General features: G+C 37.0%; 1 protein-coding gene across 5 annotated transcripts in view; it reads left to right on the top strand.

Annotated features, from left to right (window-relative positions):
- Positions 1-16078, top strand: part of MTA3 (metastasis associated 1 family member 3) — a 136307-nt gene that overhangs the window by 78248 nt on the left and 41981 nt on the right. For all 5 annotated transcript variants that reach the window (XM_051615932.1, XM_051615937.1, XM_051615933.1 and 2 more), the window contains exons 12-15: positions 1991-2115; positions 3001-3152; positions 3617-3839; positions 12065-12151. In XM_051615932.1, coding sequence (XP_051471892.1) covers positions 1991-2115; positions 3001-3152; positions 3617-3839; positions 12065-12151 — 587 coding nt within the window. The remainder of the gene's footprint in view (positions 1-1990; positions 2116-3000; positions 3153-3616; positions 3840-12064; positions 12152-16078) is intronic.

A 16078-nucleotide genomic window follows, 5' to 3' on the forward strand; every position in this document is an offset into this window, starting at 1 on the left:
CTTTTAGATGTAAACTCAATGCTATGCCTGCTTTGGTTAACGTGCAGCTTACAGAAACAAGTTAAAATACATTTCATTTTCATAATTTCCTCAAGGTTATGAGAAGAGAGAGGATTACAAATAACATTCTTTTAAGCTTTTTGTGGGTATATTCAGTTTACATATATGTGAATTTCCCAGAGTTACAAGCATTTATATGATACAAGACTAGGATACTTTGAAAATCCACTGTTGTCTTTTTGATGACTTGTATAAATTCCATATAATAGGTCTTCATTCTCATATCTCTCAAAATTCTCTCAAAATTTAATGATACAAAATGTGTGTTAAATTCAGTCTTTTAATCTCATCTCTGAAGAAATGGTGTGAGCTTTGAAGTTCAAATCCCTAACAAATGATACCTTTTAAAAAAAGCTGAGAACTCTGGTATGGATATTCCCTAACTCTCTCAGGGAAATGCCTTCTTTAGGAATACTGGGAAGATGCTCTGTCTTTACCAAATGCTTTTAAAATTTAATTTCCTTTGTCTTTGTGGACAATTCAGGACTTTGTCAATATGTCCACAGTAAGGACTAGCTGTATTGGATGACAAAACCTGTTTTGAAATGTAGTATTTTTTGCATTTGATATCTTTCTTACCATCTCTCTTTTGCCTCCATGTCAAGACAAAATTCATAGGAAATGCTAAGAGGGTGGTAGGGTGTCTCAGTTCTTTGACATAACTGTGCAATCTCATTGGTAAATGCATTGCTAACATTGTTTCAAGATTGATTTATTGCATTTTATATCTTGAGTAGAATGATTCTTAGTGCTGAATACCTTTTTGAACTTGATCTTAAGGTATTTCTTGTGAAAAAAAGTTTCTGTCCTCGATACTAGAGATTCACTTTCAATTGATGGCTTCTCTGGAAGGTAGCTAAGCAACAGATCATAATGTGGGAGACTTAATCGTCTCTTGATCCCTTCTCTTGTACCTTGAGCCCAAGGTACTTGATAAAGAGTACCTGGAAGTGGCTTAGATGGCACTCACTGGGTATAGTGAAAAAGGAGAAGGCAGGAGACAAACCTTCTGGCATTTGGAGTAGAATAGAGAGTATCCAGTAGAGACTGGATACAGAAAAGGTTTCTTCAATTAGTCATTTTACCTGATCTTGACTATATTTTATGCTACCTAAAGTAACACATAATAATCTTTAGGAATCAATGCATGCAGCCTTGCCTTATACTGAGAGTATGTTAAAGGAGTAATTAACACACACACACAGTTGGAGCTTTGGAAATGTCGTACTTAACCTAGTGCAGGGTAATTTAATTCTCTCTGAATTAACTTTACTGAAGTATTAGGAGGTAAAATAATCACTATAACAATATAACAAATATATATCCAAAACCAGTTCTTCATCCTTCTCAAAAAGGAAGTAGTTTAGGACTGAACCCAGACAGATGAGCCTGATATTATGCGGATGAGTTTTCCCAGGGTTCTAGGACATGCACGTTTACTGCAGCTGGTGGGAAGATGAGTACTTCTGCTTGAGATAGGAGGCAGCAGACCCTCTTCTAGGGTGAACAGCCTTTGTAGCATTATGGCAGTGTTACTGCTCTTACTTGTTGCACTTCACCCAAAGTTCAGCCTCACCCTGTAAAGCCTTACCTGTTGCCCAGAACCCCCTACTTGAATTCTGTGCTGTGTCTGGCTTTTCTTAATGCTTGATCCTGAGACTTGGTCTTTTAGTAGCTTGCTGAGTAGCTTAGACCATGGGAGAGCATTTTACAAAGATCGGTAAATTTGACTATCAAAGCAGCTCTTCACATAGCAAGTCTCTTATCATGCTGAAACTGAGACATTTATAAAAATTAGTCTTGTTGTTTAGAGGAGATTTTATGGATCTTGTCACCATACAGCAGAATTCCAGAATTAGATTGTTTGTTTTCATGTTGATTACTTGGTTATTAAAATAACTTTTCTTTTTTTTTTTATTTTTATTATAAGCAATAAGCCAAATCCCAATCAAATATCCAGCAGCAATGGGAAACCTGCTGCTGTGAATGGAGCAATGGGAGCCTCTTATCAGGCACAGGCCGCACTAATAGGTCGGGCTTGTGAAAGCTGCTATAGTAAGTAAAATTTATTTTTTAAAAATAATTCAGGACTTCAGATTAATCTTAATATACAACCTTTTTTTTTAGAAAACAAATGCACGTACTTTCGTTTTCATGCTACAGAGAATAATTTTCAATTACTTGGGTGGCAGAAGGAGCTTTTAAGTTAGAGCTGCCTTCAATGCATTGACTAAATGTCAATGATATGATATGATTTATTTTTAACAATTCAGAAAATACAGAAAGATAAAGTATTACAATATGATGGCACTGGTACTTTATGCCTTTACCTTCAGAATACTGCATTCAAATATATTTTTGATTCTATAAGGCTGCAGGAGTTCTGAATTGTTTCTTTTGGTTTTGTTCTGTTTTCCCCATTCTGCCGATGTTTTTTTTTCCCTAGTATTTGGTGTTTTTCTGATGGTCCTTGTAGGATTTCTTGTAGTAACAGCCTTCAGCATAGGTTATATGAAAGTAGATATAAAAATCCAGAAATTGAAAGAATTGAAATGGCCTAACATAAGAGAGCTCTTAACTTATCCTTGTTATGGCTGCCTGTCTCTTAAATGCCAATTAAATTACAGCTACGTTTTATAGAAAACTCCAGTTACATACTTTGTTGTTTTTCAAATAATTTTAAAAAAATAATAGTTTCCTCATGAAAGATTACAAAACTCCATTTGGAGTTGACTTCTGGGGTGCTTTTGTAAAAAATCAACGAAAAATTAAGTTCTTCTTTTCTAGATGCCAAATGTATTAAATCTTTATGCCTATAACACTCTTCTAATGCCATATATTATGGCCATATAAAGCCATCTCTTACAGCCTTTGTATTTATTATGTTGTGTTCTGAGTATAGCATGTGCCAGTTTACCTGTGATGTTTTCTCCTCCTTAGCTCCACAGTCTCACCAGTGGTATTCGTGGGGTCCTCCTAATATGCAATGTAGATTGTGTGCATCATGCTGGATTTACTGGAAGAAATATGGTGGCCTGAAAATGCCCACCCAGACAGATGAAGATAAACTGTCTTCCAGCCAACCTACAGAGGTAGGAGTGTGTAGAAAAACTTTCCTAAAACAAAACGTGGGGCTTTCACAAGACTGCTGTGATTTGAATATTTAAGGGAATGGGTTTTTTTATGTATGTGTTCAACTTTGGTATTACAAAACTTGAGACAGGAAAAGGATTAATAAATTAAGTAAAACTGAAGAGTGTACAGGTCCTGCCATGTCTTTATTTGACTAAGTCTTAGGTAAACATCGGCTTCATGCAGTTTTGGTAGACACACGTTACCTTTCATCTCTGAAACGTTAATATGACTACACAATATCTCACCTAGGTTGGCACTCACAGTAGAGTTCTCTACTCTGTGTTTTACAGCTTCATACATAAGCACTTTACAAAAAATGGGGCTCATGCATATTACTTGATTAGCCTTTTGAATTTATTTTTAGCTTTTTCATGCTGTAATGGAGATACATGCGTTGTGATTTGTTTCTTTGTTTTTGTAGGAATCCCATGTTAGAACTCACATGTCCCGACAGGCCACACAGGGAACTCCAGTTCGTAACACTGGGAGTCCGAAGTCAGCAGTGAAAACACGTCAGGCTTTCTTCCTTCACACAACCTGTTGGACAAAACTGGCCCGTCAGGTCTGCAAAAACACCCTCCGGCTGCGGCAGGCAGCAAGACGTCCCTTTGTCCCTATTAACTGTGCTGCCATTAAGGCAGAATGTAAGATGTTTTTTTAATTCTTAGTTCTGTGTGCTGTGCTTCCCACCCATTTTTGTCTTTTAATTTTATTTTCTTTTTCAATAAACATTTCTTGTCTATACACTTTTGCTTTTCATTTTTTCATTTGTCCAGCATCTCACCAACACGTTGGATAAAGTTTGACTGCCTTGAACAGATTTCAGGCTGGGGAACATTTCAGAGCAATTAAGAAGGGGATAACTATTGCCTCATTTGCTTATAAAAAAAAGTCATTAAAAAAAATATTTGGGGACAAGGAGAGAAAATCAATGCCATGACATAGAAGCATGCTTCCTACAAGGCAACGTGAAAGAAGTCTACCTTTATATTGTCTGTTTATTCTTTTGCTGAGCAGAAGACATAGGTCTGTACATTTGACCTTTTCTCTGGGGTTGGTCAAGGAGTTCAGGAGCTGAGGGTGCATAAGACTTTAAACCTGGCCTGTAATAAAGCCCTTTGTTACTATGGTGATCACATGGTGGTGACAACTATGTTTGTTATTACATCATAGTTGCATTTTTTGTCTGTTCCAGTTTTAAAGTTTTGTTTTAAATAAAATTATGTATTATGCTTTGGTTTTTTTTACAGGCAAAATATAAAGAACTGATACATTCACCAGTAGTATGACAAAAGGTTATGAGTTGTAGATAGCAACAGTAGATCTCTCTATGTGCATATGCATATGAATTCTGCTGCAAAGTCACTGAATATCTCGGCAGGTTTTGTACCTGTGCTGACTGAGCACATTGTTTTACTGCTTTCTTAGTTTGGTTATGTTTCCCAGTCTTCCATAGTTGTTGGAGCTGACACTTGGTATTCCAAGATGAGCCATGCTGGCTGATTATACTGTCAACTGTATTAGAGTTTAAAAGACCTTTTTAGAATATTAGATGTTGGGTTTATAACTGTGTTTAATAGATTACTTTTCCCAGCATATTTAACTGGGATGCCAATGATGTGAATGTTGACTGTAAGAAATTTCCTCCATGGGGCTTAAAATCTGGTTTTGAGTAATTATTTTCCCCTGTTGTACTTTTAATACCAGCCATTCTTCACATGCAAACTCTGTGCCTATTTCTGCAGTCATCCAGAACATGGGAGGCATTTCAGTTGATTGTTTTTTGTGTAGTTTTCCTGTTAGCCATTTTATTTCTTCTTTTGAAGCTATGAAAGTCAGGAGCAACTTTCAGGTTTAAGGAAGCCATATGTCCACTGTGTGAACAAAATGGGTTGTACTTTATGTAACAGGTGTGTCTGAGGCTGGATTAGGGTTACATTTACAATCCTTAATACAAAATAAGATTTCTGAGACGAAAACATTGTACCTTTTAACTTATGTAAGCAGCACTGTTTTCTGCTGAATCATGGAGGAAAATTAATTTTAGAAGTTAACTTGAACCTTGAGTCTTTTTTCCATATCCCTATTTCTTCTCATTCTCATGCAGTGACTCAACTCAAAAGAAGATGAAGTTTTTGTTTAAGGAAGAGGAATAATAATTAAAAAGTTTCATTCAAGTGTTAATCATCATACTAGAACAAATATATACATTTCAACTTAAAAACAAAGGAGTGCAAAGCTGAGCTTTTCAGCAGGAAAGAGTCATTCTTGTATCAGACTGCAGTGTTGTGAATGCTTCCTCTTTGTTCATTTGAATGAAAAAGTGTCTTATCAGATTAACATCAAGAGCAGAAAGATCTACATTGTTTCCCATAGTCTCCATTTTTCATTATTTTTGTTCTGCTTAAAGCAAAATTTGGACCTTATGATTTTATCTTTTTGACTGCTGGTGCCTCCTCATTAGACCTAGCTTAGACTGAAAAAAAACCCCTCACAGTTGTCAGTGCTTTTTGAACGCAGCGTTCAAATTATTTCATAATAGTGGAAGCCAGATAATACGTTGGTTAATTTTAACTCATGTTTCTCTGTGTGTGCACACAGCCTTATATATACATGCACATATTCTGTTTCTGGCAATATCTGTCTCTGTGGAACTGTAAAATGGTTTTTACCTGCATTGTCCTTGCTTTGTTAGTAAGTAAAGTAAAGCTAGTAAGTAAAGGAGCAATTTATGTTGTAATCATATCCAGAATTGTTTCCTAAGGTTTCCTCTGTTGGCAAAAATAACGAGATTCAAACATACAAATAAATGAAATACAGTTATATACCTATATAATAGAGCCATGAAGAAAAGAAAAAAAAAAAAAATCACATTCTTAAAAGATGTAACCTGATTTTACTCTTCACCAAGTATATATATCCTATAGACCCTGAGGGAATCAATGTATCTAATTATGTTCTTTTCTTAATACATACTTTTTTTACTGCCTTTTTCTCCATTCACACCAAGCTATTATGCTTGCTCTTTATGCAGGGTTATTTCTCCTGACAAATACACTAGTTCCTTTACCTGCTTACTAGTAAAGCCTAGTAAGTAAGTAAATAAAAAATTGTATTCTAGAAATCATAAAATCTAAAGACATAAGGATGGTGGGGTGCTTACCCCAGCAGCGTACCAGTTATTGTGTCTTCTTTACCTTATGCAATTTGTTGAAGTGCTTGGTTGTGAATAAAGCTACTTTCTGGTCTGAGAAAGTCTGAACCAGCCAGTCAGAGCTTGCTTATGAAATAAATTGATATTTGGATTCCACTTTGACACAACTGAAGATAATTCTTTTTTCTTGGAGGAGCATGGAAGCCTCTGAGGATGCTAACTTCAAGCACAGTCATTTTCTCGATGAAACCAAATGTCAGAGCATTTTTTTGAATTATTATTATTAATCTCCTTCAGCCCATTACATCCACTGGCAGAAAATATGGTCCTATTCTATGTTCTTTATTCCTTCAGTTAGTGCAGAGGATTATTTTTTTCTCATTACTGAACCATATAGCATGACCCCTGCTCAGGGGCCAGCAGGAGGTAGTAGAGATGATGATGCCTCTACAACCCAGTTCAACCTAGGGATGGTCACCAGGAGGTTAAGAAGGCATGGCATCTCCTGCTAGGAGCACAGCCCGTCATGGAAAGCAGACTTTTTCTGCTGGAAGACAGCAGACTCGTTGTAGTTGTTGGTAACAAACATGTTTGGTGGATTTTCAAGAATAATTAGAATTGGTGAACTATTTCAGTAAGAGGAAATTCTCATGCTCTAAATTAGGCAAAATACCTTCTTTTAGTTTGAATATATTGCATGTGTTTTAGAAAGTTAAGCAAAACTATCCTGTCTGTGGAAGGTCTCTTAATTAGAGTAAACAGAAGTGGGTGTTCTTCTCCAGTCACTGAGGGGATTGGGTCTGTCTCCATGTCATGCGCCTGTGAACCTTATTACAGCAGCACAGGAAGGTTGTTGAGGGGATTTTTTTTTTCCCCCTCCCCTGCTCAGATATAGTTTTTTCAATATAACTATATGTATTAATTATAGTAATTTAAATTGGGGTAACTACAGTGCATCTATACAGATATGATTGCCAACATGTTTTCAGTGTGTGGCAACATACTGTCTGTATTTTTATATATATATATATGTATGTATATGTAGATACCTGGAAATGGGTACACTGTTCATAATAAAAACTTAACTTGAAATCTGCAGATTTACTAACAAGTTTGGTACACAGTACTTGCTTGTTACAGTCTGGTTGGATAAAACAAAGACAAATGAAATTTAAATAGAGTATGCAAAATGTTACTGATTTTTCTTTGTGAGCATGCAGCCTATGTTTTACTGACATAAAACTACCCATTCATCTGAAGTGAGTAATCTTTATGGGTATTAGTTCACAATGTTTTACATCCCTCATTGTGATAGCTATGGGTGATCTTTTGGCTGCATCTAGGATGAAAATGTTTTCTCTACCGTTCTCTTTGAGTACGGTTTGTGCCAGATTTTAGTAGCTAGTAAAATAATTAAAAGAACACACTGTCTTTTCCCCAAGGTTTCTAAGAAGAATACAATTCAGGGAATACCTAGAGCACAGTACATTCATTAGATAATCTGAATTTTGATGGAGATGTCATGGAATGTCAAAGACAAATAACTCCCTAGTGAGATTCTCTCTAAGCTTAAGGGACCTAGAGATCTAGTTTAAAAAAAAAATAAAACCCCTCCCCTTTCAAATCTAAAAGAAGCCTCATTCACTATCATCTTCTCCATTGTTCCTGATTTTGTTGATCTCTGTAATACCCACAACACTCGCCGCATTTGTAGGTTCAGAACCGAGTCTGTTATAACCTCATAAAGAATCCACCTCACACTGTGGTTCATAATGTGGTTCCCTGGAGTGTTTCAAACTGTACTGTATCCTCTTTAGGGTTAGGGTGCCCCAAATTACATGCACTTCAAGATACTGGTTTCCCATCACTTTAGAGAGAGTCATGCATTTTCTATTTTCCTGTCATCATAGTTTCTAATATTCTGATTTTAATTGAAGTGACCACTTTTTAGTGTTATCTAGACATTTTTAAAAGCTTTTGACTCTGACTCCATAAAATGTCTTCTGCATGGTGGTTGTGTAGAACTCGTTGTATCTATATGTTACAATCATTTTACCACTTAAGAATTAATTTACTTTGGTTGCTTGATGCTGCTGCCACCATTTGCAATCAGTTTGAGCATTGACTAGGCTCAGTGATTACTTATCAGGGAATTTTAATTCTCTAATCACGTCTTTTCCTCATCTTTTGTATGTTGAGTAGCACAGATCCCTTGGGGATTACATAGACAATTAATTTTAATCAGATGCTAATCCCTGAAAAAAAAAAAAAAAAATCTGTACCTTGTAATAGCTGGACAGCAATGGTCTTTGGTGGCACAGTTGGTTAAAAGCTGATGAAAATGCCAAGTTGGATGCCCAACCAGTGGCGTGTGTACAAGTCTCGATTCCTAGAGGATCCTGGCGGATCTGTGACACTTGCAGAATGGTGTAAGTAGGAAGAGACCTCTGAAGATCTCTAGTCCCAGCCTTGCACAAAGCTTAAGTGCTCAGGGCCTTTTCTTCACACAGATTTGTATATCACTAAGGATGGAGACTCCATGGCTTCTCTGGGCACCTTTTCCTGTGTTTCTCACAGTAAATAATCTTGCTTTACATCTGAAGAATTTCCTATCTCCCAGCTTGTGTCACTTACCACAGATAGCGATAGTATGTTGTCCTGTTTATGTGTACCTCTTAGAAGCATCTGGCTTGGTCTTCTCTATACTCTGCTACAGGTGACAATCAGGTCTACCCATGGCCTTCTCATCTTAAGGCTGACCAGACCCAATTCCCTCAGACTCCCTGTGTACACCCTGTATCCCAACCCCAAACCAGACTCTTAAATAACTGGACTTTCTCTAGTATGTCTATATCTTATAGTGGGAATCCCAGAACTTGTCACAGGGTCTGGATGTGGTTTCACAGGGATAAGTAGAGGAGAAGGGTTACCTCCCCCACCTTGCTGGCAACACTTGGGTTAGTAAGGCCCAGTATAGTCATACTCTTCTTGCAAGGACACGGCACTGAATAATGTGAACACATTAAATATGTTTTTCCTTTACAAGGTCTTTGTTGGCTCCCTTGATGTTTCCGTATTTAACTGTATGCCTCTATTAATAGTTCAACCCTTTTGCCAGTCTGCAGACCTACTTAACTGAAGAATGTTATCACCTTTGCTGTGTTTTTGTTCTCTCGAATCAAAATCAGTTTAAGCATTAGTTAAACACCAGTAGTGTACGTGCTCAGCAGTTTCTGTTTGGATAAATTCCACCCGGTCCCGCTTAACTAGTTTTTATTCATTAACCAGTTTATTTCAAAATATTTTCTATGGGCACTTTGACATGATGCAGTTCTCACACTTTCCTCATAAAAGGGTTTTGGAAGTGAGGTTGTTAAAGTTCTTCTGCAGTGAATATGGCTGCAAAGAATTCAGCTTTTCTGCCATGCCTTTATCTTTCTTCTGTATTTTCCTCACACCTTGGTGGGCTATTGCTACAGCCATTAGCACACTTTCTGCTTTTCGTGTTTGAAAAAATATACTATCAAATGTAATACTCCAATTCTTTTTTTCTTTTTTTTTGATACATTTTTATTTCTCATACTTTCCACTATTTCATTGCCCTTACTAAGATTATTAATGTTCATTTGGAGGCCCATATTTTATTTTAGGAGCTTCTGAAAATTTTGGTTTTGACAAATTCTTATTTAAATTTTATTCTGTGGTTTTACATGTGTGAGAGTGATGTACAATCTAACTTTGCATTTTTCTGTATATAGTGCATAAAATAGTAAACTTTATTCTTCTTTTCGTGGGAGTACCATATTGTGGATGCAAGTTTGCTGCTGATAAACATACTTAACTGTTTTAATAGGTTGGTGTGCTTCAGAATACCCACCCAGTACCTGTGGTGAATGTGGTTTGCCTCAAGCATGGAAACTGTACTCTCTTTGCCGTCTGTATTCTCAGTCAGCATATTAATATCTCACCATGATTCAATGTCTTTTTTTACAGTGAAGACATGTAGATGGAAAATTTTCTTGCTAATTACTTCTTAGGCAATGCTCTGCTGTTCCCAAAGTAACTGTAAAATGCTCACTGTATAGTCTGTGCTTATTTTACTAAGGGAGACAGTGGAGACACATTGTTCTACTCTGTCACTTAAAATATTTGAAGTGTTGTGGAATATTAAAAATGTTCCAGGCACTGGGTTCAGTGCATTTTTTTTCACTGAGAACAGTATATTTTGTTATTAAAGTTAAATAATAAAGTACTTCATGTACTCAGCTTCAAGGCTCTGGAACTTTTGGGCTTCCCAGGTACCAGCTACTGTTTACACTTAGCACATGTATTAAGAAGTTTCCTTAATAATTTGAGCTAAGTTGTGCCTTGTCTGCAGCACGTAAAACGTCTGTGAACATACAGAAATACTTATTTCAGTCATTGAAGCGGTTTCATGACCTACAAGTATTTTGCACATACCTAGGTAACATGCATGAAGATGATGTAAATGTGGGCTTTTTTCTCAGATGTGAATTGTTCTATATATTATCTTATCCTCTTTGTGTGTCCTTCAGCTCTGTATCTTGTGCTGGAGTGAAACAGAAGGTGGAGACAAAGTGGAATTATAGTTACTATCATCTGTAATATCTATCTATTGTAAAGCTTGTTAGAAAATTCAGATCTGCATGTGCACGTGCAAAACCTACACAAAGGTCTACACATGCATGGGAAGTAATTCCATGTGAGGGATTTCTGGATCTTCACAATCAACATATGAAGGCAATTTTGTACAAAAGGAATACCTGTGTTCCTAGGGTTACTAGAAACCAAATATGGGAATTACGTGATTTTGGAAGACAGATAACCAAATAATTCTGAAAAGTTTTTTAAAAAGATAGTATAGTTTCAATGGTCCTGAAACTGTTTCCTGAAACACGGTGTCTTGGGAATTTTTGCCCTAGGTTGATTGACTCCTCTGTCTAAGCATATAGTAATAGTTGTACATTTGGGGCATTTAGACAGATTCTCTGCTTGTGTATTCATAGTGCCTTTTAAGTTGTGAGATCAGAGTTTTAGCACCAAATTAAGGTAGTTAGTGAACTGCTTACTTTATAGAAAGTTATTGTCTTTGACACCTTTGAGCTCTGACATACTTGGTTACAATTCACCACTTAGTTAAAAAAAATTTCAGTAAAGGGTTTTTTGGGACTTGGTTCTTTTTAAGCATTTTCTTGTCAAGATAGCCCTTGTGTTTATGGAGAATTATATGAATTGCTGTACCATGGGAGTAATACATAAAATCAATAGTGCCAACTTTAAATCCTTCTTACTTCTGTATGACACCAGTTACGGCCAAACTTTTTAAAAACCATAAAGAATTCCATGTAAATTCTTTTGTAATAGCCAGAGCTACTTTTGTTTTACTACTCATGTTTTCATTTGTTTTTCATTTGCCTAGCTGACTGTCTCCAAAAGACTTTGTAGGCTAAAAAAGCAATCAAATTTGTGTTACAACTTACATTAACTGGAAAAAAACAATAAATCATAACATCATTTGCATGACTGAGGACCTGCCTTTAAATATCATTATTATCAATGATGAAAACAAGAAGAGTATGCTAAAAAGAAATTTGTTAAAAAAAAATCTAAGTCAGAAAATTAAATTAGGTGCACCCTAATTATATTTTAAATGGCACAATTTTTAATCTAAGTTTCATTCTTTAAAATTCTCAGATGCAGATCGACATTGTGAAGTTGCTGGAAATCCTCTGAAGATCAAAAGCACCAGAAAACCACTGTCATGTATCATTGGGTATTTAGGTGGGTATCTGCCTCCAGAGAAAAAATTAATCAGATGAACATTCAGTATTTACTAATGCTTAAAAATCCCGTATGCACAGAATGAGAGGGCTTGTAGTAAAAATAAATAATTACAAAGGTAATAAATTAATTAAATTCTGGTCTGCTGTTAGTTGCAAAACTGGATAGTTGGACTTGCAGGATGTAGGCAGAAGACCTTCAGATACTGGTTTAAAATGGCAGAGTGGAACCTGATGTGATTTAGAATGTGAAAGATATATTCCATTAGTCTAAATAAGTAAGTACTCAAAGGGGAGATGAGATACTCAGTATGTCCACTGCTACTCTGCTGTGTCCCTTGAATCCACTTGAAATGCTCCCATGTACTTGAAAGGAGCAGACTTCAGACACGAGACATTAATATCTTAATTTGATATCATAATTTTAAAAATACGCAGTGAAATCTGTACTGCAATTGTACTGTACTGCAAAGGAGTTCAAGTTACACAAGATAACAGGGAGAGAAGAAATTCTAGTAATTTGGATTCATTATTTAAGAAAGTAGTCCTCTTTGCAAAGAACCACCACTGACCATTAAATATTTACACTATCATATGAGAGATGGGATACCCCAGAGGCTTTATATTAATCCTCAGATGAATATAGAAGTCACTCCATTGATCAGAGCAGCAGTGAATAATTCTGCAGTGTGTTAATCCCATTCTACAGAAGGGAAATTGAAGGTAGAACTCAGTCTAAGCATTTTTCTCAAAATTCCAATCAACAAGAAGGGTTTTTTCGTACTAGAACAAAGTAAATGGTAATAGTCTCTTGACTTACTGAAATAGAAATCAGCTATTAATGTAGTTACAACTGTTCTTCCAGGACATCCAATTTAACAAAATCCGAACTTCAGAAAACTGGGTAATGAACAATTAATGCCCCCTTGCACTGAATTTTCATTCCTCCTGCCCTGGACTTTCAGAAAAAAGCCAGTGATAATTTCCTGCAGTCATCCCAGCTCTGTGCTTTATGTATGTTGATTTTGAGTGAATGAGGCAAGGACTGCTTGGATTGACCTGTGGGAGCTGTGGTTGTGAGGGGGTGGTCCAGCAGGAGATGGATAATTCATCTGGCTTGACCCCATTTGAGTGATCAAAAGAAGAAACAGTAGAGGGTGCAATCTTAAAAGGTACTTAGTGGTTTTAGTGCCCCATTATTTAGTTGGTGAGGGGTTGCCTTGATACCTCTGGTAACATGTCTGTAGGTTTAACAGGAGTCAATGGATGTCAGCATTATGTGTACTTAAGTGAAGATTTTGTAGATTAACAGTGCTAAAACATACCAACTATTTGCAGAGCCTGCTTAGCATTTCACTGCCTGGGAAGTGAAAGTATTTCACTGCAGTTGAAGATAGTATGTGTTATGCATTATATACAGTGTAATTATGGACACGAGCCTGAATGAGCTGTTTAAGGATGGCTAGAAGATAGGTTTTTTTGTTTGCCATTTGGCTTGGTCAGGGTTTTTGTGTTTGTTTGTTTTTTGTTTTGTTTTTGTGTGTGTGTGTGGTTAGTTTAGTGTGTGATTTTTTTTTATTTGTTTGGGATGCGTGTTTGCTTATTTCAATGAGTAAACAATGCTTGCATTATTTTTTCCCATAAAATTTAACATTAACTATCATGTAATAGCTTATTCAGGAGGTAATTATTGTCTTTTTTAAATTGCTTCCATGCCAGTTCCATGGACACGTCTTGGCATACAGTTAACTGTGTTTCTCAGGGCACTACTGTTTTCAGCCCTACTGGTAAGGCAGGGAAGATGACCCTTGCACATCCTGGGTCATTGCTGCCCTTTGCCCCTGTTCTGCTTCTTGGCTGCCAGTTCCTCAGGTGAGGTAGGATAAGCTTTAAAAGTAGGTCTGGTCCTCTAGAGAGCTGGGGCTTATCCCCTGTGATCTTTTTGGTCATCACTGTGTTTACTAAACAAACCCCCTGGCTAATTAAAATGTCCTATGTTACTTTCTAGTTATAAGGACCAGCTGGGATGCATGTTAAAGAGATAGGATGAGAGGCAAATGAAGCTGCTTAAGCACCTGTGGAATCCAGGATGGTTTTTAAAGTGACTCAGCAGGAGACTGACTTTTGTTTGCTTTGGATTTTTTATTTTTTTTTTAATACCATTATGACATCAGTGGAAATGTGGAAAGTTTTTATAGTTGTTGCTGCAAATTACTTGTTAGAGGCTGCAGCCTGGTCTTATAATAAAGGTTCCTAATAGGTTGTTCAAGAATTTTTTCTTGCTGTTGTTTTTATTTTTATTTCAGAAATGATCATAAAATCAGAAACTGGTCAACTGGTTATTTGTTGTATGGCTGAAAGGAGAATTTGGTTTATTTGGATGTTATAGTTAGTTGTCTGAGTTAGCAGAAGATGCAGGTGGCTAGGACATTTTCAGTGTAGTACTAGACAATAGAATAAAGATAATAGCAGCTGGAATTAAAGCTCTGTGATTACTATTATTCTATAATACAATAATATGATGGGATAATATAATTCAGGCAAAACCCCTGAAATGCCTCATTATCTCTCCCAGGAGTGATGAAGCAGCTAGTTAGAAAGTGATGATCAAGCATGAAAATGCTTGAAGCAAGTCTCTATGTAGAGTATGAGTGAATGTACAGTGTAAAGACCCCACAGGAAGGACTCAATCCATTGGGAAGTGGTCCTGGTTGTTTAATTAAAAGAGCTTAAAAGGAGAGCTTGGTTTTGCTGTCTTTCCTCTACTGCAGAAAGAGAAAGGACAACCTTTGTGGTAAACTGTTGGAGGATTAGTGACCTCCAGACTGAAGAAAAGTTGAAGGAAGGAAATGCTTCCTTCTTTAACTGCTCTCTCATCCTGAAAGTATGAAGTTACATCTCCTACACACTGGAGACAGAAACTGGTTACAAGTTCTTGATCCAGCTGCTGGGATTATTGTGGATGCTGCTGGAGCTCTTTGGCAAAGAAGATAATATTTTAGTGGTGTTAGCCCTGAAAATTAATCATTCCATCAGCAAATTGGAAAAGATTGCCAAAAGAGCATTTTAGAATCCAAATTCCAATAATCTTCAGCAAACAGTGTGGACCTTTCTATTTCAGTTGAGGGTTTTTCTTACGAATCACAAGTGTTCATACATTAAGCATGCCTCTGTTCCCATTTTAGTAAAAACACTAAGTAGATGTTTGTTCTCTACAGCATAAAAAATGGGCCGTACCACGAAGCACAGTGGGAGCTCCGTGTTCCTGAACTCTATTATATGAAAGGCAGCTGAAGTGCTGCAGTGAATGGCAGGAAATTGCTCTCATCTAAGTGCTGAGAAGATTGGTGGCATCAAACTGGCCTTTGCCCCCACACAAATCCACAGGACTGCCCTGAGGCAATTATGCTGGCTCTGTGCTGTTCTTCCATCTGCCCAGAGGATTACCCTACTCAGCTCTTTCTAATCTGACCCTCTTCACCTTCATCTTGGATGAAGGTGTTCATGCTTTGAGAGTGTGGTTGCATACTCTGACCAAACCAGTGGTTAGCAATGAAGTAAATTCTGTTCAAATGTGAAAACTGTTGTTGTCCTGTCATCCTGGCAAGAGGCTCCCAGTTGAGCCTGGCCAGATCACTGTGGCCATGCTATTTCTTTCCACCTGTTTTGATACTAATTAGTATCCTAATACTCATACCAGATACTAATTAGTATCCAAACAGATTAATCAATCTGTTTGGCCATCCTTCCTTTCTATTTCTGCCTTTTAAAGGTTATCATCGCTGTTTGGGCAGCTCAGCCCCAGGCTCCCCTGCAGCCAGGGTGGGTGGGCTGGGGACCTGCAGGCTTGGTGAGAAAGCTTGTCTTAGGAGCCAGATCATGGGGCCCAGCAGGCAAGCATTTGGATATCAGATTTCCTTGACATTTA

The sequence above is a fragment of the Apus apus genome, chromosome 3 (genome assembly GCF_020740795.1).
Source record: "Apus apus isolate bApuApu2 chromosome 3, bApuApu2.pri.cur, whole genome shotgun sequence".
Lineage (NCBI taxonomy): Eukaryota > Metazoa > Chordata > Aves > Apodiformes > Apodidae > Apus > Apus apus.